General features: G+C 38.2%; 1 protein-coding gene across 1 annotated transcript in view; it reads left to right on the plus strand.

Moving 5' to 3' along the window:
• The window catches only part of AGBL1 (ATP/GTP binding protein like 1), a 681,509-nt gene that overhangs the window by 462,246 nt on the left and 194,608 nt on the right, over nucleotides 1-24,655 (plus strand). The window contains exon 22 of the mRNA XM_029952682.1: nucleotides 5,218-5,381. Within this exon, the coding sequence (XP_029808542.1) occupies nucleotides 5,218-5,381 (164 nt within the window). The remainder of the gene's footprint in view (nucleotides 1-5,217; nucleotides 5,382-24,655) is intronic.

Here is a 24,655-nt window from a genome sequence, read left to right on the forward strand (position 1 = left end):
CATCACCCCCTCTTTTCCTCCCCCTCCCCTTCAGCCCTCGGTTCATTCTCAGTATTCAGGAGTCTCTCATGATTTGTGTCCCTCTCTCTCCCCAACTCTCTTTCCCCCTTCCCCTCCCTGTGGTCCTCTGTTAGGTTTCTCCTGTTAGACCTATGAGTGCAAACATGTAGTATCTGTCGTCCTCTGCCTGACTTATTTTGCTTAGCGTGATACCCTCGAGGTCCATCCATTTTGCTACAAATGGCCATATTTCATTCTTTCTCATTGCCATGTAATACTCATTGTGTATATATACCACATATTCTTGATCCATTCATCAGGTGATGGACATTTAGCTCTTTCCATGATTTGGCTATTGTAGAGAGTGCCACTGTGAACATTGGGGTACATGTGCTCCTATGCATCAGCACTTCTGTATCCTTTGGATAAATCCCTATTTTTCTATGCTTGGGTATTCATTGTTTTTCTCCTTTTGCTCACCAATTATCAGTGCCTATGCTTTTATTTTATCTTATTTTATTTTTTATCCTTTAGAGAAAGAGAGTATGAGTGGGTGATATGGGAAGAGGGAGAGAGAGAGAGGATCTGAAGCGGGCTCCAAGCTCAGTGGAGAACCCAATATGGTTCAGTCCCACAACCCTGGGATCATAACCTGAATTGAAATCAACAGTCTGATGTGCAACTGACTGAGCCACCCAGGTGCCCTAGTACCTATACTTTTAAAACATGATTTGTGGATCCTGTGTTTACCTTACCAATGTATAATTTTATGCTTAATTTAATACAAATATTCTTCCCATATCTATGCTGTTTAAAAATTATGTGATGATGAAGGTAGTAGTGAATTTTGGAGTCAAATATACATATGAATTCAACTTATTTTGAGGTGGATTATCAAAAAGTTTCTAGAAAACATGTAATGTACTGTGTCCGTGTCTTCCTTACAAACATGTTGCATAGATAGGGACCTGTACTTTCTAGTAACCTTAGTGTCTGAATATTGGTGTGAGAGAGATTGCTGGTTTGCCCAATGCTCATTGTTTTAAGTTTATTTTGAGAAATACAACACATGTAGGGATGGGGCAGAGTGAGAGGGAGAGAGAATCCCAAGCAGGCTCCACACTTTCAGCATGGAGTCTGAAATGAGACTTAAATGCCTGACCCATGAGATCATGACCTGAGCTGAAGTCAAGAGTCAGACATCTAACAACTTAACCAACTAAGTCACCCAGGTACCAACCCCCCTTTAAAAATTTTTTTCAACACTCATTTCTAACACTGTCCTCTATTAACTTTTTTTTTTAATGTCTATTTTGAGAGAGAGAGAGAGAAAGAGAGCAGGCTGGGGAGGGGCAGAGAGAGAGAGAGAGACATCTAAAGCAGGCTCCAGGCCCTGAGCTGTCAGCCCAGAGCCCAATGCGGGGCTCAAACTCATGGACTGTGAGACATGACCTGAGCTGAAGTCAGACGCTTAACTGACTGAGCCACCCTAGTGCCCCTACCTGTCTCTTTTAAAGAGAGTGAATAATCTAAAATATTCCATTACCAGACCATTGGAAAGCTAGAGTTGGCTCTATTACACAGCTCTGATCAACAAAATACAAGCGGGGCACTTGGGTAGCTCAGTCAGTTGAGCGTCCAGCTCCGGCTCAGGTCATATGATCTCAGGGTTTGTGGTCTTGAGCCCTGCACTGGACTCTGTGCTGACAGTTAGCTCAGAGCCTGGAGCCCACTTCTGATTCTGTACCTCCCTCTCTCTCTGACCCTCTCCTGCTCATGCTGTCTCTGTCTCTCAAAAATAAATAAAAAACATTAAATATTTAATAAAATATATAAGCAATAGTATGCTAATGCCTCCTTTCCCAATTTCTCTTTCTTCTTCCTTGAGTGATGATGTGCTGGCTGGAGCTACAGCAGCCACCTCGAAATCATAATTAGAAAATCAGGAAAACGACAGATATAAGAGTCCTGAATCTCCTAGGCCTCTGAAATAATGCCATGAACTTCCTACCCCAACTTATTATGCATGAAAAATAAAACTCCATTTTTGTTTAAACAACTATAGTCAGTCTTTCTGTTACTGGCTATCGGGGGAAAATTCTAATTAACACATATAAGCCTAGGGGGAGAGGAGAGTTGGTTCTTTATTTGAGTAAGGCTCACTTTTTAAAAATTTATTTGTTTTGTTTTTATTTTTGAGAGAGAGAGAGGGAGAGAGAAACAGAAACAGAGCATGAGCAGGAAGGGGGACAGAGAGAGGGAGGAAGACACAGAATCCAAAGCAGGCTCCAGGCTCTGAACTCTCAGCATAGAGCCTGATGCAGGGCTCAAACTGATGAATTGCGAGATTATGACCTGAGCCGAAGATGCCTCCTTAACCGATTGAGCCACCCAGGGGCCCCAATAAGGCTCACTTTTAAGCTAACCCAAAGCCACCTTTATTTATCAACTTGTTACTATGAACCCAAAGTAGATATCAGAATTTCTAAATTTTATCTACCTGTTTCTGGAACATATCCAGAGATGTGAATCCATTCTCTAAAGCAAAATAAAATAAAATATTTAAATCCTCATGACACTTAGCAGTGGGAGAATATAATTAAAGGCATTCATATACTTGCTCTGCAAGGAAGTGAAGTTCCACTTGACAAATACGATATGTAACCAGGAAGAAATTCATCCATGCCTCTCCATATCCATCCTTATAGAGCCATTGCCTATCCATTATCACATATTGAAGATAAGCTATAGAATAAGCTATGTGCTCCATGCCAAGGATGTAAAGAAGCAGACACTGCTCAGTCCTTGACTCAGAGGGTTTCATTTCCAGGCTGGGTATGGGAGGTGGGAGGAGACTATCCATATAAACAAATATTTTTTATACTGGGAAGAGTGAAAAGAATAGAGTAGTAAAGAGAATCTCCTACTGGAGAGCAAAACGGAATAAGTGATTTGCTTGAGACCCTACAGCCAATAAGTGGTCTAAGTTGCTTTAATCAGGGTCTTCTGGTCAAGTCTTTTTTTATGAAACCAACCATTGCCTGAAATAAATGGATCAATATTTGGGATACAGAAATGATTTTGTCTTATAAAAATGCTATCATCTGGGCCGTTGTTTATAGACGTTGACTGGTGTGAAGGTGTTGACCTTGACCGAGCAATATGGCTCATGCTATGAGATTTGTTGCCTTCAAGGATTTGTCCTCCTTTTGACCTGTTACATGCTCTGTTAGATGCTAGGGTTACACGTAGGTGTTGGGAGTGCTGCCTGCCTGAGGGGCTGGCTTTTTGTTCTCATTCTCTTGTGTACTCTTTCTTGCCACCAGTGAGGTGGCTGATTGAGGAGGAAGGCATGGCCTTTTCCTCATAACTCCCACCAAGCTGGCTATTCTAGAATAAAGAAAAGCAGCTAGGAAAACAAGGTGCAGGGTAATAATGAGACCTCAAAACTTGAGTTCATGGAAAGAGACAGATTTTTCCCTCTCTTTGTTCACTGATCTTTTCTATTGACTAAAGAAAAATAACTTGTTAAACATCTGTCTTCCCCTCCCATTGTGTTGTTTATGGAGGAGCAGACTTGCCTTAACTCTGAAGCAATGTCTCCTTTCTTTAGGAAAACAGGTGTCCAAACATGCAGCAAATCAAATTGTCAAACAGCTGAAATAGACTTTCCACTATCTTTTATCCTTTTACCTAGAAATTCTTTTGTGAGGCTGATGATTTCCTGGTTTGGAATTTTGTTTTTCCTTGTGGTACTTATGACCAGTCTTTTTACATTTTTACTATTTCCTCTCTCTCTTCTGTACCACTGCTATTTGGATATGGAAATCTATTTAAGAAATAATATTGAACTATTGATATTTTATTTTAATGAAATGTGCTTATAACAAATAATTCAGGACCACCTTGAATTCTGTCATATTAAACATATTTATTAGGAATAAAGAAAGAGAAATTGAGCTGATATTGATGAGTAGTGCTATGTGGACTCTGGAATATTTCTTATCAGTGCATGCCTAACTACATGGAGGGAAGAATTATGATCTCATTTTTCAGATGAGAACATTGAGGCTAATAGAACTCGTTAAATCCAAGATCACACAGTCAGAAAACAGGGGAGTCAGGATTCAAAACCAATCCCTCTCTAATTTCAAAAACCATGCACTTTATACTTCATCATGTAATTGAGTCCTTTCTAGTCTATGAGTAGCACTTTGGTGAGCAATTAAGTCAGAATTCACTTACTAGTCTCTATCTTTGTGAAGTCATGGATAAAGTATCAACTCCATGATTCTAAATCTCCTTCTGTATATGTGGATGAAATGGCAATACCTATCTGGTAGGACTTTGATAAGTATTGATGGAGTTGATTCATGTGAAAGAGCTCAGAACAGTATCGGCACCTAGTAAATGCTTTGTATAGTTGTTAATTATTATTATATATCATTTCATGGTATCATAGCATAGAGTAAAATCATGGCTTTGCTTTCCAGTACTATCTCAGTACAGATAAATAAGTGCTTCTAAACAACGGCTGGTGTTGTTTTTAAGTTCCGGTATTTGTATATGAACGATCTCCCTCATTCTTCTCACTGATTGACAAATTTATGGGAGAGAAAGTGCTCTTAGTATGATTGTTCACAAACTCTTGTTTCAACAGTGGAACCCTTTTTAAAATACATGTAGAAGAGGGGCACCTGCGTGGCTCAGTCAGTAACTTAAGCTCAGGTCATGATCTTACCACTTGTGAGTTCGAGCCCTGCATCCAGCTCTGTGCTGACAGCTCAGAGTCTGGAGCCTGCTTTGGAGTCTGTCTGTCTGTCTCTCGCTGTCTCTCTCTCTCCCTCTCTCAAAAATAAAGAAACATTAAAAGAAGTTAAAAAAAATTAAAAAGCACATAGAAGCATTGATGCTTTGACTGAACAAGGGGAAGTGACTCCTGGAACCCTATCCACCCCTTTGCCCTTCAGGACCCCTACCAGCTCATTATTGCCTTGAGGGCCTTTCTTGGAAACCCTGAATGACACATAATCTAGATTGAGAGTCACCAATCCACAAAGCACCCAACAAAGCACATTGGATAGTGACTGATAAATACTATCTATTTTCAGTTTCTGTGATAGGAAGTGTCCCGAAGCCCTCCCTCTGGATCTCAAAAATTGTCTCTACTCAGTTTCCACTATTTAGTCTCTGTTGATGGTTTTGTTTACCTGGCAGGGTCTACAGTTCGGATCCAGTGAACTGGAGGAGATGGGAGCCATGTTCTGCTTGAGTCTCCTCATCTTGGAACTCAAGTCTGTAAGCTGTAGCCACCAGCTCCTGAACTCTGCAGCCACTCTCCTGAATGCTGACGAAGGGGCTCTGGACCACCACCTTCAGCGGTAAGATGCTCATGGGGGTGTGAGGGGAATTTGGACTTTGGTGCTTGAATCAGAGCACATCTCAGAAATGAAAGCCACATGGTTCTACAGGTCTTTGACAAGGAGAAAATATCCAGGAGCTGCCAACTGAAGGTACGGGCAGTAGCAGTCTACTGGACCCAGACTCAGGGCATCCTCACTTCTTACTGAACACAGGGTGGATACTGCTTACTTGTACACATAAATGAATATATAAAGCGATGTGTATTTATAAACATGTGTTATTAATTTTGCTTGTGATAAAGAAGATGCAACGTAGCAACACACATGTGCATATACATCTGCTTATGTTTGCCAGTACTGTGTTTCTATTTATTTAGGTATCATTTTGGAGCCCATTACACATTAAAAAAAAAGGCAATCTCACTGTCAATATCTAGGAACAGGGGGACAAAAAATATTATAGTCTCCCCATTCTCTTCAGATGATGAGAAGAACCACCTGAAGATGATTAATATATTGGCCTGGAGACCCTGACTCACAGCCATGCAGGGGAATGACAGATGATAGACTTCCAAGACCTGTGAGGATCGTTAGTGGTCAGGAGAGGGAGGACCATTATCCATGTGAGCCCTTTTGATGCCCTTTACTCTAGTCAGATATTTTAGACTTGACAAAAATAGATTCAGGGGCAAGAAAGGGAGATATGATGGTGATAGGAGAGAAGAGAGGACCAAGAAAAGTCAGAGGAGTCAAGGGAGACTAAGTCGTTGCCCATACTTTGGGCCAGGGAATAGAGGGGGTGTTGAGCTACTGGAGGAGGAAGTGCTTACTGGTGAATGAGAAAGCATCTCCCCATGCCTTTCATGTCCAAAGGCAGAGCCATTAATACTGGCACCGTTTTATTTCTAGCTCATTTTCATTCCTTTCCTTCTGCCATTGTTAGGCTGTGGTTCCAGTGTGACTTCTCACCAAATGGCCAGTCAAGCCTAGAATGACCTAGCAGCGTAAATTAACTTTACTTTGGAAACTACTGGCTTCTCTGAGACTTCATTACCTAAATGCAGTAATTAACTTGCTCTTCACACTGTGCTATAGATCATAGACTATGGAGACCTAAGGAAATCCAGACCTCTTTCCTCCCTAGAGACACTGCCCATGATTTCTTTTGTTTTGACATACCACCACTGCCGTCTGCCCCCACTCCTTTCAACACCCCTCATCGCCCCCCAAGGCTTGGCATGTTTGGCATCACTGTGGTGTTTTAGCTTCTCCCTCTGACAGGAAGCATTTCCACCTGCCAGGAAATATATTTCAACTTGTCTTTTCATCTTTTCTTTTGCTAAGCTATCTTGGGTGCAGGCATGCCTGAATTTTCTTTTTTTTCTTTCCTTTCCCCCCACTTTCTTCTCTGCTGCTCATTGAGAGAAGATTGAGCAGAGCTGGCATTGCTTGCTTTCTCTGAATTGATTGTGCCTGTCTGTTTGATCCAATGCCATGAGGATTAGTTGCCTGTAAACTGGAACAAGAAGAAATCTATCAAAGAAGTGCCTCTTCTAATTCGAGTCTAAAGAACTTGGTGTCAGACTCCAAAGATAATGGTTGCTATGTGGGTTATCAGAAGATACTATTACTTGTTTTCCATGCCATCCTATAGTCCTGATTATTAATTTTTCAGTTGAAACCAGCCCAAGGGTTCTGAAGCTTAAAGTCTTCCCTGACCTCTGACCCTTCTTAGGCTGGTACAGCTCCTTAAGGCCAGGATACCTACACATAGGATGTGATTCCTGTGTATATTTTCAATAGATCTGCATTAAATTCAAGAGGCATGGAGTTTGGGGGCAAGCAGCAAAATGGAATTTGCCTATTTCACCCAAACATTGGTGTTAACTTAATCCACTTTTCTATTCACTGAGGCAGTTGACCAAAACAGATTGTGGTTCCTGCCAAAGGACCTGAACACTACATGGTTGAGAGGAGAATCACTCTGAAAATATCTTGACCCAGGAAATATTCCAGTCAATAAGGGTATATTCTTTAAAGGATGGTGGAGGGGAACTTAATAAAATAAAGTCTGTTGGTTTATAATCAGCAACAAGCTGTTTGAGTACCCTTTGATTAGTTTCTGATGAATAGTACTCAATTATGAGATTTAGTAATCAGAGCGGAGCAAATTCAAGGGGTTTTCTTAGCAACAGAGATCTTACTATAATACAGAGAACATAACTAATGTTTGTCAACACCACCCTCCATATGGTGTAAAGAGAAGACCACCCTCCTCCCGACCCGACATTTCCCTAGCTCTGCTCTGTACAATAGAGTTATATACTTTGGGATGATTCTTTTCTAGTTGCACAGAAGGAAATACTAGGGGGGAAAGAAGGATGGGTTTTTACATAAAAGTCAGTCATAAAGAAATCTGAGGACATGGTATTTGAAATCTCTTAGACCCCACAGAAAGTGTTAACCCCTGGGAGTGAAGTGCTAGGAAGACAAAGTATAGCCTTATGCCACGAACCCCATGGTTTTTGACAATAGTGCTCATGCCTCATTTACTATAAAAACAATTAGAGTGTAGTCAACACCCACAGAGCAACTTAGCATTTTTCCTGAGCAGAGCAGAAATGGTGGATGTTTGCCCGGTGGCCGAAGCTTAAAAATAAGAACAGTGCATGCGCTCTTTGTTTTGGTTTGTCTTTTACAGTTTCTCTCCTTCCCAGTTGCTCATTTAAGAAACGTCTGCAGACTCCTTAAGGCGTCTTTTGATCTTTTTTCCTCCCCTCTTATTTCCTCCTTTTCCTCACTCTTATCCCCAGAAATAATTGTGTGCGCACTGCAGGAATGGTAAGCTGTTTCTTCAAGAGGCGTCGTTTATCCATTGTGACAGGTCTTTTGCAAAGTCACTTAACGTTTTGCCGAGTCAGCCACTGTTCATCTCGATTTGTGTCCCTCCAGTGCCTCTTGCTTTTCTCAGCTGAGCTCCCCTATCTCCACTTGTCCCTCCATTAATAACAGAAGGAGCTCAGAACTTCTGAGCTGTGTCTGGCGATAGCTCCCTATCTAGTTTATTGTCCCAAATGGTAGTCCTGTGAAATGAACCTGGGCTCCCCTGAGCATCAGGGCAAGTTCATTTGGTCCTCTCTTTAGTTTGATGAGGCAAGACTAAACAAGTAAGAATCTGTCATAGACTTTAGAGAACATCATTATACTTTTAATAATTAAAAGGTACTTGATTTTTATTTAAAAATAGTTTTGCCTTTCTCAATCATATTACATTTTGATAAATTCTATTAAATTATATTTTGGAAAGCACACACCAAAACACCAGGTACCTGACTTTAATCACCAGTCTTTAATAGGGAGGCATGGTCAATGTTTTGGTCAAATTAGATTATTTTTTCACCTAAACAAATAAGTAATATCCTTAACAACAATGTATGAGTGTTCCCTGTTCTATAACTTTATTAACACTGTTTTTTTTAATAGACTGTATTTTTGAGTAGTAAAATCGAAAGTACAGAAATTTCCCATCTACAGCCTGCCCCAAACACACACAGCCTCCCCTGTTATCTACACCCCCCATTTGTGACAATTGATGTAGTAACATTGATCCATCATGATCATCCGAAGTCCATATTCTATCTTAGGGTTCATTCTTGGTGTTGTATATTCTGTGGATTTGGACAACTGTGTCTACTATTATAATTTCATACAGACTAGTGTCAATGCAAATCCTCTTTACTCTCTGCCTATTCGTTACTCTCTCCCCACTAACCCCTGGCAGCCATTGTCTCATTCATATAGGTTTATAATGGCGTCTCATTGTTTCAATTTGCATTTTCCTGATGACATGCCATGTGGAACATCTTTTTATATGCTTATTTACCATATATATGCCTATTTTCTTTAGTGAGGTGTCTTTAAGGTCATTTGTCCATTTTTTAATCAGGTTATTTTCTTCTTGTTGAATTGTAAGAGCTTTTTGTATATTTTGGATAAGTCCTTTAATCAGATGTGTCTTTTGCAAATATTTTCTCCCCATCTGTGGCTTGTCTTCTCATTCTCTTTCACAGTATCTTTCCCAGAGCAGAAGTATTTACATTTAATGAAATGGAGCTCATCGGTTATTCCTTTCATGAATCATGCCTTTGGTGTTGTGTCTAAAGAGTCATCACCAAACCCAAGACCAACTAGATTTTCTCCTACATATCATCTAGACACACCAGTTGCTTTTGCAATGAAATCTTTGCCATCTTTAGGTGAAAATGGGGTGTGGTTTTAAATCTAGTGTTACCTTTCTTACATGGATAAAACACTTCTGCATCATTTCTTTTTAAAATAAGTTTCCTGAGCATGCCTTTTGTTTTTTATTCCTTTCAGCATTATTTTTTTCCTTTCTTAAATTTATATTTAAATCTAATTTGAATTTCTATGTTGAAGATATTCAACATCTCTTTGTCATGGACTTTGCAGGCACTTTCCTATTTACCTTTCACATTTTTTAAATGTAGTTTATTTGAGTTAGAATGTTTTTGTTTTTAATGGATATGTGTGTGCATCCATTTGTTCCTTTGTTTATTTTAGCTTTGATAGCCTGCCTACTCCATCTAATAACAAATAATAAATAATTCAAATAATTATTCAAATAATAATTCATTGCAAAATTGTGTTATCTGTTATTATACTGAGGTAGTTATGTTTATAATAATATGATTTACATATTATAATTTCTCTTCCTTTTTTTACTACTGAATAATTTTACATTTCTGTATTATTACTCATTTGCCTTAGAAATTACTAAATATTCCATCCTTCATCAGTGATTAGTAATGTCAGTTAATTATATAGTATTTACACATGCATGTACTTGGGCATATTTCCTCAATACTATATTGTTTCATTAGTCTGTCTGCCAGGAACACACGGTCCTTAATATTGTAGTCTTGCAACTTAAATACATAATGCTACAAGCATCATCTCACTAATATTTGTTTAAAAATGTGCTTTGCTATTTTCTCTTCTTTATTTTTACTGATGGACCCTATAAGGAGTTGTTAACTGCCAAAAATGAAACCACTGGGATTTTAATTCAAACTGCATTAAAATTATAGATTTTTTTTGGTCTATTGACTGGCTATATTGCTTTTTCATAATCTGGCATTTTGTTCCCGTTACTTAGATCCTCCTTGATGTTCACAAAGAAAGTATTGCAGGGGTTCGTTTTGTACCCTTTCGTGTGATTCCTGGATATATAATCATAGACTTCATATTTTAAATTTTCTTGTTACTTTTAAAAGGGTCTTTTCTGCATATTTATTGTGACACCAAGATGTAGGAAAATTCTGATTATCTAGATATTTATATGTAATTTCACTGAACTCTGTACTTATACCTACATGTGTTTCCATGGATTTCTCTGTTTTTCTAGATAGTTTGTAATATCATATATAAATTTTGATAATTAGCTTGACTCAATTTTTATTCTTTAAAAAAATTTTTTTAATGTTTATTTATTTTTGAGACAGAGACAGACAGAGCATGAGCAGGGGGTGGGGCAGAGAGAAAGGGAGACACAGAATCTGAAATAGACTTCAGGCTCCGAGCTGTCAGCACAGAGCCCGATGCAAGGCTCAAACCCACAAACCGTGAGATCATGAGCTGAGCCAAAGTCAGAAGCTTAACCGATTGAGTTACCCAGGCATCTCAATAATTTTTATTATTAATATATAATCTTGGTTAAAATTTTGAGAACTTTATTTAAGAATGGTGATTCTAAGGGCACCTGGGTGGCTCCATCAGTTAAGCACCATGATCTTGTGGGTTGTGAGTTCCAGCACCAGAATGGGCTTTGTGCTAGCAGTGTGGAGCCTGCTTAGAATTCTCTCTTTTCTCTCTCTCTCCCTCTCTCTGCCTTATCTTCACTCTCTCTGTCAAAATAAATAAATAAATTTTAAAAAAGGTAAAAAGGGGCACTGGGTGGCCCACTTGGTTCGCCTCTGGTCATGACCTTGCTGTTCATGTTTTCAAGCCCTGCCTGGGGCTCTATGCTGACAGCTCAGAGCCTGGAACCTGCTTCAGATTCTGTGTCTCCCTCTCTCTCTGCCCCACCCCTACTCACACTCTGTGTCTCTTTCCCTCAAACATAAGCATAAAAATTTTTTTAAGTTAAAAAAAAAGGTGATGAGTCTGTGGATATTCTCGCTGTAAATCTAACTTCAAAAGTAAAATGACTCAAAGCATTTGAACATTAAGTAAAATGTCTGTTTTGATATTAATGTTTGATGTCTTCTTCATAAATTAAGGTTTTAGCTTATTAATTAAAAAATCAGAATTATATGATGAATTTTATCAGTTTTTTGGTATCTAGAAAAATGACTCTTATTTTGAATTAATAAAGTCTTAAATTACATTAATAGATTCTCTAATCTTCATCTTTCCTTGAAAGTCAAAGGAAACTATATTTGGCTATGATCTAAAATATTATTTTATCATAGACATTGATTTATTTACTGTGAATTGAGGAGGTTTGTGCCTATATTTGTGTATGAGTAAAATCTGTGCTTAGTGTATATTGTTCTTTCATGCAGAACACTTCAAATTTCCTAGGGTTTACCCTTGAACATGTACATCTTGAACATAAACAAATTGCCTATAAATCCATTTGTTTCCCATTTGTTGGAAACAAAGATATTATTTTTCAGCTTCTTTTTTTATATAAGAAGTATCTGTGACATTTGGATTGCCTTATAGTCATATACAAATCACCGTAAAATTCAATTTTGTTTAATTACTTGCATTGCTCATTTTTATCCATTCTGTACAATTATGTCCCCATTATTTTTTCTCTCTGTTGATTCATCTCACATTTTTCCTAGAGAATACCTTTAGAATAAACTTTCTTTTTTTTGTAAAGTAAATCAAGGGTATTGCATTTTATATATATGTGAATCTATGTCTCCTTTACACAGGACTTCCACTGTGCCTGCCTAGAGGTTTCACTACACCATGTAGATGTGATTTGCTTTACTCTGCCATTAATCCTGCTGTCCTCAGCCTGATGGTCCTCTGCATACTCCGTTTCTCCTGCCTGAATAGTTGCACTTGTTTTTCTTGTTCACTAACACATTCTATTTCTACATCAACTATATTTCTCATGTTACATGTAAATCTTTTAGGTTGATTTTGAATTCCAAACTTTGTCACCTTCTCACATGCCTTTCCATTACCAGGTAGTAGTGATTCCATCCCAAGGCATCATTTTTGGACTTGGAATATTTGACATCTGCTTCCCAACCTCCATATGTGTCTTTCTTTTCCCCTTAGCACCTTTTTTCCTCGTTCCCATTCACCAACTGTTGGTCCTCACAGATCTAATGTTCTGTGGCATGGACTCTCTTCTTGGCTAATAATGTGTGTTGATTTCATTGCTTCTGTTTCCTTATCTCTCATCAACTTCTCTTTTGTTTGTATTTGTAATATGGCCAGTTCTTGTGCCGTTAGAATTTGTAATTTTTTCATTCAGTGTTTCATAGATTCCATTTTTATTGAATTTTCCACGTCAGGCTGGCTTCTGTTACTCGTGGCTGGCCATTCCCCAGAGGGAGAATTGCTCTGTTGGTCGACTGACAAGGCATCCATCTCCTTGTACATTGCAGAACGTTCCACCTCCCCAGTTGTTATGACTCTTCCCTCCTCTTCTTTCAACTTCTATTTCTTCATTCTTGTTTATTCATTTGTAAACTATGAGAACTCTGTCAAGACTCATAACTGCACAATAATCCAGACTTTGGATTGTCTTTAAACTCTTGTGTAGTCTAACTGGATGCCGATAGTTCCTCTATGTCAAATAACCTGATTGAGATGGCATTTTTTTCTTCAAGTATTCAGAGTATTTTGGCTTTTATCCAACAGAAAAGATTTGGGAAAGTTAAGGAGGAAGGAAAGAAAAGTTATATGCATCTCTGGATACACTCTGACCATCTCAAGATGGTCACTTAATATTTTCTGAGTGAATATATGAAATGAGATGGAATACTACCAATGAACTAGTATGAAAAGTCAGTTCATAGTTTGGAATTCTGGAGGGGAGGAAATTAATGACAGTTGTAGTGATGATGTACTGTCCTAGCAATCTACCTGTATAATCTCACTTAAGCATTTCAATAACCATGCAAGGTAGACATTATTATTTTCATATACTGATGAATACATTGTGACTTAGAAAGACTGTGTGGCTTGACTAAAATGGGAGGGTTGCTAAACGGTAGAGCTGGGATTTGAACCAGGCAGTCTTGCTAAATAGCTGGTGCTCTTAATCACCAAGACATCCTGTCTTTCATAGATAATATCAGCTAACACATAATAAACATTTATGCTTTTCATATATAGTGCTATGCATTTGTCAGGCATACCTCTTTCCCTGTTTTATCTTTTAAACCAAGGGTTGGCAGACTTTTTCTATAAAGAGACAAAATATTTTAGGTTTTGTGGGCCATATGGTCTCTCTTGCAACTGCTCAGCTCTGCTGTGGTAGCCTGAAAGTAGCCACAGAAAATATGTAAATATATAGGCATGGCTGTATTTCAGTAAAAGTTTATTTACAAAGATAAGCAATGGGCTGGATTGGTCCAAGTGAGCCATAGTTTGCCAACTCCACACTCAATAGTTCTTTGAAGTATGTACAGTTATTATCTCCCTGTACAGATGAAGAAACTGGAAGTCAGAGAAGCTATATAACTTGCCATTTGCCCCATGAGTAAGAGGCAGATTAGTGGTAGAACCCGGTAGTATGACTATGCATCCTTGATGTTTAATGACTACAGATACTAAACTGTATGGGCCTTTAGATGTCCAGTAAATGATGCTTCTGTTTCTCTCGTGAATTCCAAATCAAATAAGAAATAGAACACAGGAGCTAGGTAAGTTGAAACAAAACATAACTGTTTTGTTACTGGTAATGAGAGCCATGTCCCCACCAGAACTGAAGTTCCTCACCTAGAGCTGTAGGGTTAGAGTCTGCCTTACTAAGCTTCTCATGCAGAGGAACAATGGGTGCACCTTGAGTCTGGTCCTACAGGAAGAAAATGAGCACTGGGGGCCATGGGGTGCTCAAGCTCAGTCAGTTTCATGTTATTCTTCCTCCATTAGAAGAATGGATTAGGACAGAAAGTGGAGTACCAATGTCTATGGGCCAAAATGGGAAATCTGGAAATGGGAAGAATCAAAAGGTACCATTGTGTCCAAACAAAGGATCGCAAATTATACTCTATTTCCACCAATCCCATTGTAGTTAAATTGAAATTCTGATAATGTCTCTCTTCTCCTGTCCTCTGTCACCCTATATATATTCAAATTTTGGAAAAAGTAGCCCATGTTTCCTATTATTTCAGAATGTTTTTAGTTTCATTCCATAGTTGTAGGCAAAGAAATGCCCAGTGATTACAAAGATGGAAATGTTGGAATGGAATCTAGCCTGGGCGTCTTTTGAGACTGTAAATATCACATGTTGCTTTAAAACATTAAGTGGTTCCCAAATGAGTCCAGAAAAATGAACTAACTAGGAAGAAATGCTAATCTTATCTTGGGAAAACAGCAACAAAAAAACCCAATCCCATTAGTAGATAAAGAAAAACCCAAATATTTTTGTTATGATTTTATGCTGATCCTTCCATAATAATGAAATAAAAATAATTTAAAAAGAATGTTAGTGTGTTTATGAGGAAAGATATTTAGTAATATACAGCTGTCTGTAAACTGGCTTACTTTCCTCTAGAGAGGAATTTGGCAACTCATAAGAAGGTCCATAAAAAACTCCCATTAAGTCCTATATTTCCAGCTTGAATATCTCTCAAGAAGATAAACTTAACAGAAAACAATATTTAATATACAGGTATTTATAGCAATGACACTTCTATCCCAAATAAATTTAAACAACCCAAATTCTTAGCAGTAGTAAGAAGCAAAAGAAAACCATTGTTGATTAATTTTCTAGAAGAGTAGGAAACTGTGAAAATAATTAGTATGTTAATATATAAATATAGGATAACAATAATAGCAAACATTCATTAGAGCCTTACCATGAATCAGATGCTGCATTTTTAAACTATTATCTCAATCATATAAATAATCCTGTGTGATGCTATTATTAGCATCCTCTTTTGCAAATAAAGAAAATAAGTTTTGTAGAGGCTGAGGTTGGCCAAATGTCATGAATTTTAGAAGAGACTGCTGACTTTTGAAGCCAGTCCAACTAACTCCAAGCATTTAGGACCATTAAGTATATAACCTAAATCTAATATAACTTTATTATTAGTTTCTTGCATTCTACAGTCACCAGAAATGTATGTTGGGTGTATGTCTGTCTGTGTGTATAAGTCTTAAAAAATCTGAATGACTTGGGTCACTTTGGCCCGGAAATATCCCTTGATTGTTTTGATAGTATTCGGGGAAATCAGTGCATATCATCATGGGTAGAATGTGTGTTACTGTAGGTGGAATGCTTTGCAACTCATGGAGAGAAGAATTCAAAAGAGAAAGATGAAAGAGATTGTAGACAGAGAGGAGTGAAAGTGTATTTTCCTCATATTGCATTTGCTATTTGCAAAATGTTAGCACCTAATAGCAACCATGGAAGCTAACCTAAAAGAAATCCCATTTTACGAGTGATTCCATGGGAGCCTAGGGAGTCTAAGTGACTCACTAGGTGTAGTTAAGTGATTTACCTGTGCCAGTCAACACTAGGGGTATCCTTCGCCCCTGCCTCAGGCTTAACCACATCAACAGCTGGTCCCTTGCCTATGAATCTGTGAATACCTGAAAACAAAATGGGCTTCCAGTCCCTGGAAAAGAATTCAGTCAAGAAACTTGCTCTTCCTACTCTCTATGTCGCAGCTTCAGCCTATGCAGTCCTTGTCTTCTTTGTTAATTCTAAAACTGGAAGGCAAATAAAACCTGTGAAGTTCTCCCAAATACGAGAGGCAGTTTTTATTTTAAAAGGCTGCAAATGGCCTGGCATGGGTGGCGTAAGTTAATTCCATAATTTTTTGGAGTAGTTCTTGTTCTGCTTATCCTTAATGTTGACTTCGTCTTTGTTATGTAACTTCATGACCCTGCCCCCACACCGGCACACACATACCAGGGCTCTTACAAGGAGCTAGACCTTTAGTGTTGGGGTTCAAGGCCACTTCACCTGTAAGAGTTAGCTTACCAGCTATAAACTGGGAGGGGGAAACCAAACTATGGATTCAACAAAGGTGGTGGAAGGAAGGAAGGAAGGAATGATAAGAAAGGAAGAAAGGGAGGGAGGAAGGAAGGAAAAAGGTAAGAAAAGAAAGAAGGGAGGGAGGAAGGGAAGGAAGTTGCATCACAGGAGAAGAAATCAAGGTCATGGTATTCAAACCAGGATATCATTAAGATATCATAGAAAGTTTACATTTTTGGTTTGTAAGATCCTGGACTTAGATCATTCTGATGCAGAAAGAAGGCGGCTGCTTTTAAGCTTCTGAGAACATTTCCGTGTTTTGCCTCGTTTCATTATCCTAACCAGGTATCCAATGCCCCTCTCTTAGGAGGGAACCAAGTCAAGAAACCCATCCCCATTCACTCCACCAAAGAGTAAACAGTCTATCCTGGTTTTTGTTGTCCCACAAGTCCCCAGGAAGCCTCACTTCTGTACCCCGCACAGTTTTTCTTAAGAATGTATGACATAGATTTCAGGCAGCTCAGGTCTGGGATAGGGTATGGCTGCTGACAGCTGGCTCTGTGACTCTGGAGAGTTGTCTGAGGCTTCTTAGGTTCCAAATTAAAGATCTTTAAATTCCTTTTAGCTCTAATATGCTATGTTTATTTTCAAGGTTACAGCTATTGACATCTTCCTATTCCAACATGGGTAGTAAGGTTGCAACCTTCGCAACCTTGAATTCAAGGTTGCAAGGCAAGGTGGTTGAATTATGCTAAATGGAACAAAGCTGGTATTAGATTGAGTGAAAATTAAATTTTATCTTGACGCCTACTGGATAGATAATAAAGAGACAGAAGCCTAACCATTCACAGGTAACAGAAAGGAGATATAAATATTGATGAGAAAAAGGGACAAGAAAATAAAGATAAAAGAGGTATGTTCAAAAGGGGATATCACAAATATTGGGGAAAATTACATGGTGGGGTAGGATGTCAAACCAGACATCCAACATCAAAGTAAAGAATCAGGTGCAAGATGGCCCTTTAAAAGGGGGCATTAAACCTAGATATTCTTTTTAAATTTAAGTTTATTTATTTTAGAGACAGAGACAGAGCTTGAGGCAGGGAGGGGCAGCAAGAGAGGGAGACACAGAATCTGAAGCAGGTTCCAGGCTCTGAGCTGTCAGCACAGAGCCCAACGTAGGGCTCGAACTCACAAACCATGAGATCATAACCTAAGCTGAAGTCGGACGCTTGACTTACTGAGCCACCCAGGTGCCCCTAAATATTCTTAATAAGAATCACAGTTTGTACTGTTTTCTCTTCCCAGAGTTGGATGCTTCAGAAGAAAGGAGGCAGGACTCACTTCTGCTTTGTCACTTTAATCCTTTTAGATGAGTTTTTCCAACCCAGATCTCAAGTATGTCCTAGGAAAGCAAAACATCTCTTTAGTCATGTGGATAGCTCATCACAGACTTACCAATTCTATTTGTGGTGAGAGATGAGTCTTTTGGAAAATGGAGATAACTTAGTATAAGCCAGGATGGTCCTGGGGCAATGGAAATGGAAACTAAATTAGAGCCAATATGTTCATGATGACTTGGTGTTCATCAATTTGTGATATGACTTTGAATCGGGGTGGGGGAAGCTGGCTAGTTCCCTGTGCTTTCGCAATATGTGACAATAAATATGGTGAAGGGGAGAATAGTGATAATTGAGTAGCATGTGCCCAGGAGTGTCATAAGGATTTGATATGCATTATCTCAAATAAGGCAAGCCCTAGGAAGCCAGTAGTAGTAGTAGTAGTAGTAGTAGTAGTAGTAGTAGTAGTAGTCGTCATCATCATCTTATAGATAATAAATGGAATCTTAAGATAGTTCATGTTTGATAAAGGCCAAGCCACTACTATATAACTGCTTCCTGAGTCAAACACAGGTGACTGATTTCAAATTTCTTCTTTTTCTTTCTGAAATGTATTGAAAATTATTTTTTTTAATCCATAAAGTAGTCTCCAATACAAAGGGTAAAGCTTAAGCCATGAAATTTGATCAATCAATGTTTTTAACCAGAGGGCTGGTCCCGTCAAGTTCATTGCCAATATCACAGCATCCTCTGTGGTAGGGAAACATACATGCAGATCAGCCTCAATTTTCTCCACCTTTTACCCACTAAGTTTTCAAAGCCATGAAGCACAGCCAGCTACCCCAGCTTTGTTGTTGTTTTTGTTCTTCAGATGTTTAATTACATGGGCATGACCTAGAGAAAGTCAAAGGCACTTCTCCTCATTCTAAACAAAGGATATGCAATTATCTGTCTGGTCTATGTAATATCGGTGACTGAAGGCTTGCCTTAGAAAGGATTGATCTAACTCTTGGTAAGAGAGCTTAGAGAAATGGAATGCCTCCTATCAGTGAAGCCCCCAGAACTGCAGGTGATTTGCAGTGCAGTTGAGCTATAGTTTGCACACTCAGCCATTAGTGTAGTGGGAAAATGGGGACACCGGGAAATTGAGTGTACTCATCAGAAAAGCTGTTCATGGAACCACTGATAAGAATAAACAATGTTTATTGATTGCTTAGCATATGCTAAACACTATTTTCAGTATTTACCCATACAACATTTTTCAAATCCCCACTAAAGTCCTAAGAGGTAAATATTATTTTGCCTCATTTTATAGAGATGAACCTGGGGCACAGAAAGCTAAATAGCTTACCTAAAATTACGTGTTAGTGATGGTTGTCGACACCAGCATGTTTCACCAGTAAACTTGTTTTAACCATAGAGTTTTATAAAATCTGATCTCATTTCTAACCTTTTCCTACCTATATCTGTACTTGTCTACCTTATCAGAAAAACAACCTCACTTTATAAATTCTAAATCTGAATGTTGCATAAACAGAGAGGTTTATTAAATAATTGGAAAGTCTTGAGGATAAAGGCAAGGACTCTGTGGCCCGTGAGCATTCAATAGCAAATTAGGGGTTTTCCAGAGCCCACCCAGAAGCTGCTGGGAATCTCAGGAACTTCCAGGGCATGCCCTCCCTCTGCAGGGCCTGCTGGAGTGCTTCCAAAGAAACTGCCTTCACCTGCCTCTGTGGCCTGGAGCCAGAAAGAAGGTGGCTGTGGGAGACTTGCCTGAATGCTGAAAGGACCCTCAGACATTAGCTGTCCCCACGTTCATCTACCACAAATGCCCACCCTCTCTTAACCAGGAATAATGGCCTCTCCTCTTCTGCTAACAAATATGATAAACAGATTGGTAAAATCTAACCCCAAGCCTTGAAAAACCAGAGAGAAATGATAGAATGATAATATGGCTGTACCATGTAACACTTTTTAATATAGTCATGAGTAAATCCAAAAAATTTTTGTCTGCAAAACTAGACAAATCTATGGCTTCAAAGCAGAGGTATGACTGCCGTCAGAATTAAGCCTTAAGCTAAGTTAGTTTCACAAGTTCCCATGGAATAGAACGATGGTAATTCTTAAATATGCACATTCCTGTTGAGTTCCCAATGTGTACAGAATGATGAAAGTGATTTTAATTTGTGTAATTCTTCACTATTTTCAAGTGTTTCTATTTCTGTTTATAACCACTGAGAGTCCATAGATGGGCCCCAGAATGGCGAGAAGCTGACTTAAGCACACACCTAGGAAGCCAGGTGTGCAAAATTACCTCTTGGGATTGGTGACAGATATATCAGAGAGAAGGTCCCTATATCCAGGAGGATAGTTGTTACTAAGTTCATTGGCAACCGCCAATGGTTCCTCTGACTTTTGTTAGCAGCAGAAGTAAGAATAAGGTCAAGGGCACTCAATGTCCTAAAGAGGTTAGAATTTATAAAACCAGTGCAAGGAGAAACAAAAGATTCTGGTTATATTTTGTGCATAAATGTAGCTAAAGGGAAGGCACACCTCTTGATGTTGTAGATAATTGATCCTTGGAGGAGGAGGTCTTTTGTGACCCATGGCATGCTTCTTTCTTCACTGTTTAAAGAAGGATGCTTAGGGGAAAAAATGATCTTTAGACCAAGAAGGAGGAAGAGGAAGAGGAGGAGGAAGAGCAGGAAGGGGAGGAGGAGAAGGAGAAGAGAATCAAACTTGCCAAGAAAGAACATCTGTGTGTGTGTGTGTGTGTGTGTGCAGTATGTATATGTTGTATATATAATATGTACATGTGTATATTATATATAACATGTATATTATATATACGTAATATATTATACATATATACACATAATATAGATTATATGCATGTTACTCGAGTTCAAAATTTCTGGATTGGCTAAATTAAAATGCAATTCTGAAATTATATGCAACTTAGATCCTCTAACTCCTGTCCAAGATCTTTGAGGAAACCTGTTTGCAAGTGGAGTTGAACAAAATATTCTTTCCCTGCTCCAAATGAAGAAAGAGGTATCGTGTTTTCAATATACACAAGCACGTGTGATATAGGTATCTGGAAAGCACAGGTTATATTATGAAGGGAGGTTTATTAAGTATTTAGAAAATGAACTGGGCATGTTTGAGAGCTACCACATATTCCTTATGAAGGAAAATGCCCAAGCATTTTATTATAGCTTTATTGAGGTGTCATTGATGTACAATTACCCGCACATATTTAAAATATGGAATTTGATGAGTTGTAGCATACAAAAATATGCCACATGAAACCATCATAACAAAAATTACAGTCATTCCCACCATTTCCCACCATGTCCTTGAACCCCTTTATAATCTATCCATCACTCAGATGACCACTGATTTACAGATTAGTCTGTATTTTTAGAATGTTATGTAAATGGAATTTTATAGTATGCACTCTTCTCCCCCTTTGACTTCTTTTTAATCAGCATAACAATTTTGAGATTTATACAAGTTCTAATTTGATTTTATTTCATTTTTATATAATTACTAGACAGTAGGTCAAAGAAATGTAGAAGAAATTGTTTACTTTGGCTTCAAACTAGATAGTGTGTTTCTTTAACAGCCGGGTGGATCAGTCCTAGCTTACAATTTCTTCACTAGCTGTTTCCTCTGCCTATTATGCACTTCCTACAGATCTTGCATAGCTGGCTCCTCTCTGACATTCAAGGCTCAGTTTAAATGTCATAATTTCAGCTTAAATTTCACCATCTCAGCAAGACTTTTCATAACCACCTTGCCTAAAGTAGCATTCCTAGTCACTACTACCATGACACCTTTAATTTAGTATCATCTGTCTCTCCCAGCTAGAATGTACAATCCATAAGCAAAGGAACTTTATTTGTCTTGTTTAAAGCTGTATTATTAGCACCTAGAACAATGCCTGATGCATAGGAGGTAGTTAATATATGAACAAATAAATCTTTGCCAAACCTTTCATTTTATGTGTGTGGGAAAATATGGAGACCTGTGGGCTGAATAATAACATAATTCAAGGAAGTTGTTGTTAGTTGAAGGAATATATTCAGAGTATGCTGATTAATGGGTATTTTTCCACCTGAATAGGAATTTATATTCATGGCTTTACCTTAAATCCTGTCCCATTCCACAATCCTATGCATTAAAAAAATAAAACACTTAGTTCTAGTTATAGAAATAATGATTATTCCTTTCTGAATGACATTCAGACTGTGAAGGAGGACGAGGAAGAGGAGGAGGAGGGAAGGAGAGGGAGAAAGAATTGGAGGAGGGGGAGGAGGAGACGTAGAATAGAATCAAACTTTCCAAGAAGGAACAGATTTCAAAGGTGGGAAAGGAGATTTGAAAAGATACCTATTACTTCAAATGTAAATTGTGAATCTATTGCACACAATGATTTATAATTAATATCCTAAAATATATTTATGGATTGCAATGGTGGATGGCACTCGTATGATGAAACTAGATAAAGATAAATGCTGCTTACAGAGGCCCCAGCCAAGGGCACACCCTGTGGAAGAGTACAAGTTGTCTATGTGGGGATCGTTGCTGCCAGGGAGCTTAATAAGGCTCAGTGTGCTACACCTGCCAAAGTGACAGTTCAGGGGCTTTGGTAAAAATATAACATCCAGATTTAGAGAAGTGTTTCCCTTTCCTTTTCCTTGTCAACACAAAACCTAGAGTATGCTAGTGCATTCTTCAGCCTCAAAAATGGAAATGCATTCAGTGCATTGTATATATAATGATGTGAAGAGTGATGTAAAAGAGTAGTGCATATAATAAACGGTGGAAAGCATGTTAACTGTCTTCAGATACATAAAATAATAAAGAGAAATGAAAACTAGTCCTGCTTTGACTTGGAGTAGGGAACTACTATCTATTAATGTCTGACACTGCCTGGTTTGCTCAGGAAGAACTATCCGATGGTCAGAGGCGCCCAAAGATAGAATGAGCCCTTGCTGACTTCAGGCATATACATATTTAGAAAAAGCTTTGTAAGACAGACTTAGGAAAGTGAATTGCTACTTGGGTGACAGCTTAGCTAGAATCTATACCAACACTGAGATATAAATTAAAATGTATCATTATATAAATTTTAAAAATGCATTTGTTTTTATTTAATTCATTTGGAGTGAGAGTTAGTTGGTGCACCTTTTTAAATAGCTGAAACCCTGAAATCTTCCCTAAATTCCTTATTGATATGAGTACCCCCACTGCAGAGGTAGGTTTGAAGTGTGACTGCTTGGCAAGAACTTTTGAGATTTGCTTGAGAATTTATTTTGTACCATTAGGTAGACATTTTTTTTAAGGCAGAGAAGAGTAGTTTTAGTAGATTGTATGGAGAGGATGTGGAAGACTTTGGCATATGGAGATCTTAGTTCCTACAGAAAATCATTCTCTCTTCCTCCATTTTCATCCATGAGTGGTTTTACGTAGGTGCTTGCTGAGAGGGTACTGTCCAGCAGCCTGGGTGCTGAATTGTAGGGCTCTTCATGGGAAGTCTTCCTAGCAATGTCATTAGTAATATGAAATGGTGGGCGATAAGGTAAGCTTGTCCAATTTATTTACTTAGGCATTCTATTTTTGAAAATTGTATTATTATTCAGGGGAAAACATTATCTCTTGCTTTATCTTTTTTATAGACATTTATTGCAAATTGTAAGAAGTACAAAACACAGTAATCCATATTAAGTTGTAGGTTGCATTTTTTTCTAGACAATTTTCTCTATTAACAAGAAGTAGAGACAAAGGAGGAAGAAAGACATATTTGTTACGTGATGTGGAAGCAGAACTATTTCTAAATAATGCTTTTGTGTGGTGTATTCCTGGAGGTACTGACAGTTCCTTATAAGGTAAATGAACATTTCAGCTAAAGTTTACAAGCAAAACACAAGGCTAATCACAAAATACTCTTTGTCTTCAGCCGACTGCAGGGGGCAAGAGTGAGCTTGTGTACACACTCAGAGCCCAGATTTTCCTGGGTGCTATCTTCTCACATGTGGTTTTAAATCTTCCAACTTGTGATTATTATTTTTCAGCACTGAATTAGTGAATCATTTTACATAGTGCCATTATGTAAAATAAAATGATACTTTGTTTCTCTGCATTGACCAATTACTGGGTGGAGAAAATTAGGCTTCTGAAAGACACATGTGGGCATAGTTTGGCAGATTACAGGAAAGCCTTGTAAAATGCTCCCAGATGTTTGATGCAAAAGAGGGAAAATGCCAGGAATGAGGAGAAAATTGAGGTGGGTTTCAGACATTTTACAATCTATTGACGTAAAAGCTAAGAAAACAAGTAAGATCATAGATATGAAATCCCTCTGAAAGGCCAATAATCACAAAGTTTTACTATATAAAACCCATTTTCTCTTTTTCTTTCTCCCTTTTGCCTGAGGTTATTATACATCATATTAAGGAACTTTATTGGTAATCCTTAATAAATAGTATATTAGATATGAACCCAAGAATAAATAATTTTTTTATTCAAGAGTTCAAGTGTCATGACTGGAATCTTTTTCTAACTTCAAAAAGCAATTAGAGAACCTGTCCCTCCCTTGGTTGAGATTTCTCAAACTTGACTACAGCGCAGACAGATGATGTAATGGTTGTAAAACTGGCCTCCTTTGAGTGGCAAGATTGTTCTGGAGTCAGTCTGTATGCTAGCAGCAAACAACTGGCAGATGGCATCAGGGTAATTGAGGAGATTCA

Source organism: Suricata suricatta, chromosome 9, assembly GCF_006229205.1.
Source record: "Suricata suricatta isolate VVHF042 chromosome 9, meerkat_22Aug2017_6uvM2_HiC, whole genome shotgun sequence".
In the NCBI taxonomy this organism is placed as follows: domain Eukaryota; kingdom Metazoa; phylum Chordata; class Mammalia; order Carnivora; family Herpestidae; genus Suricata; species Suricata suricatta.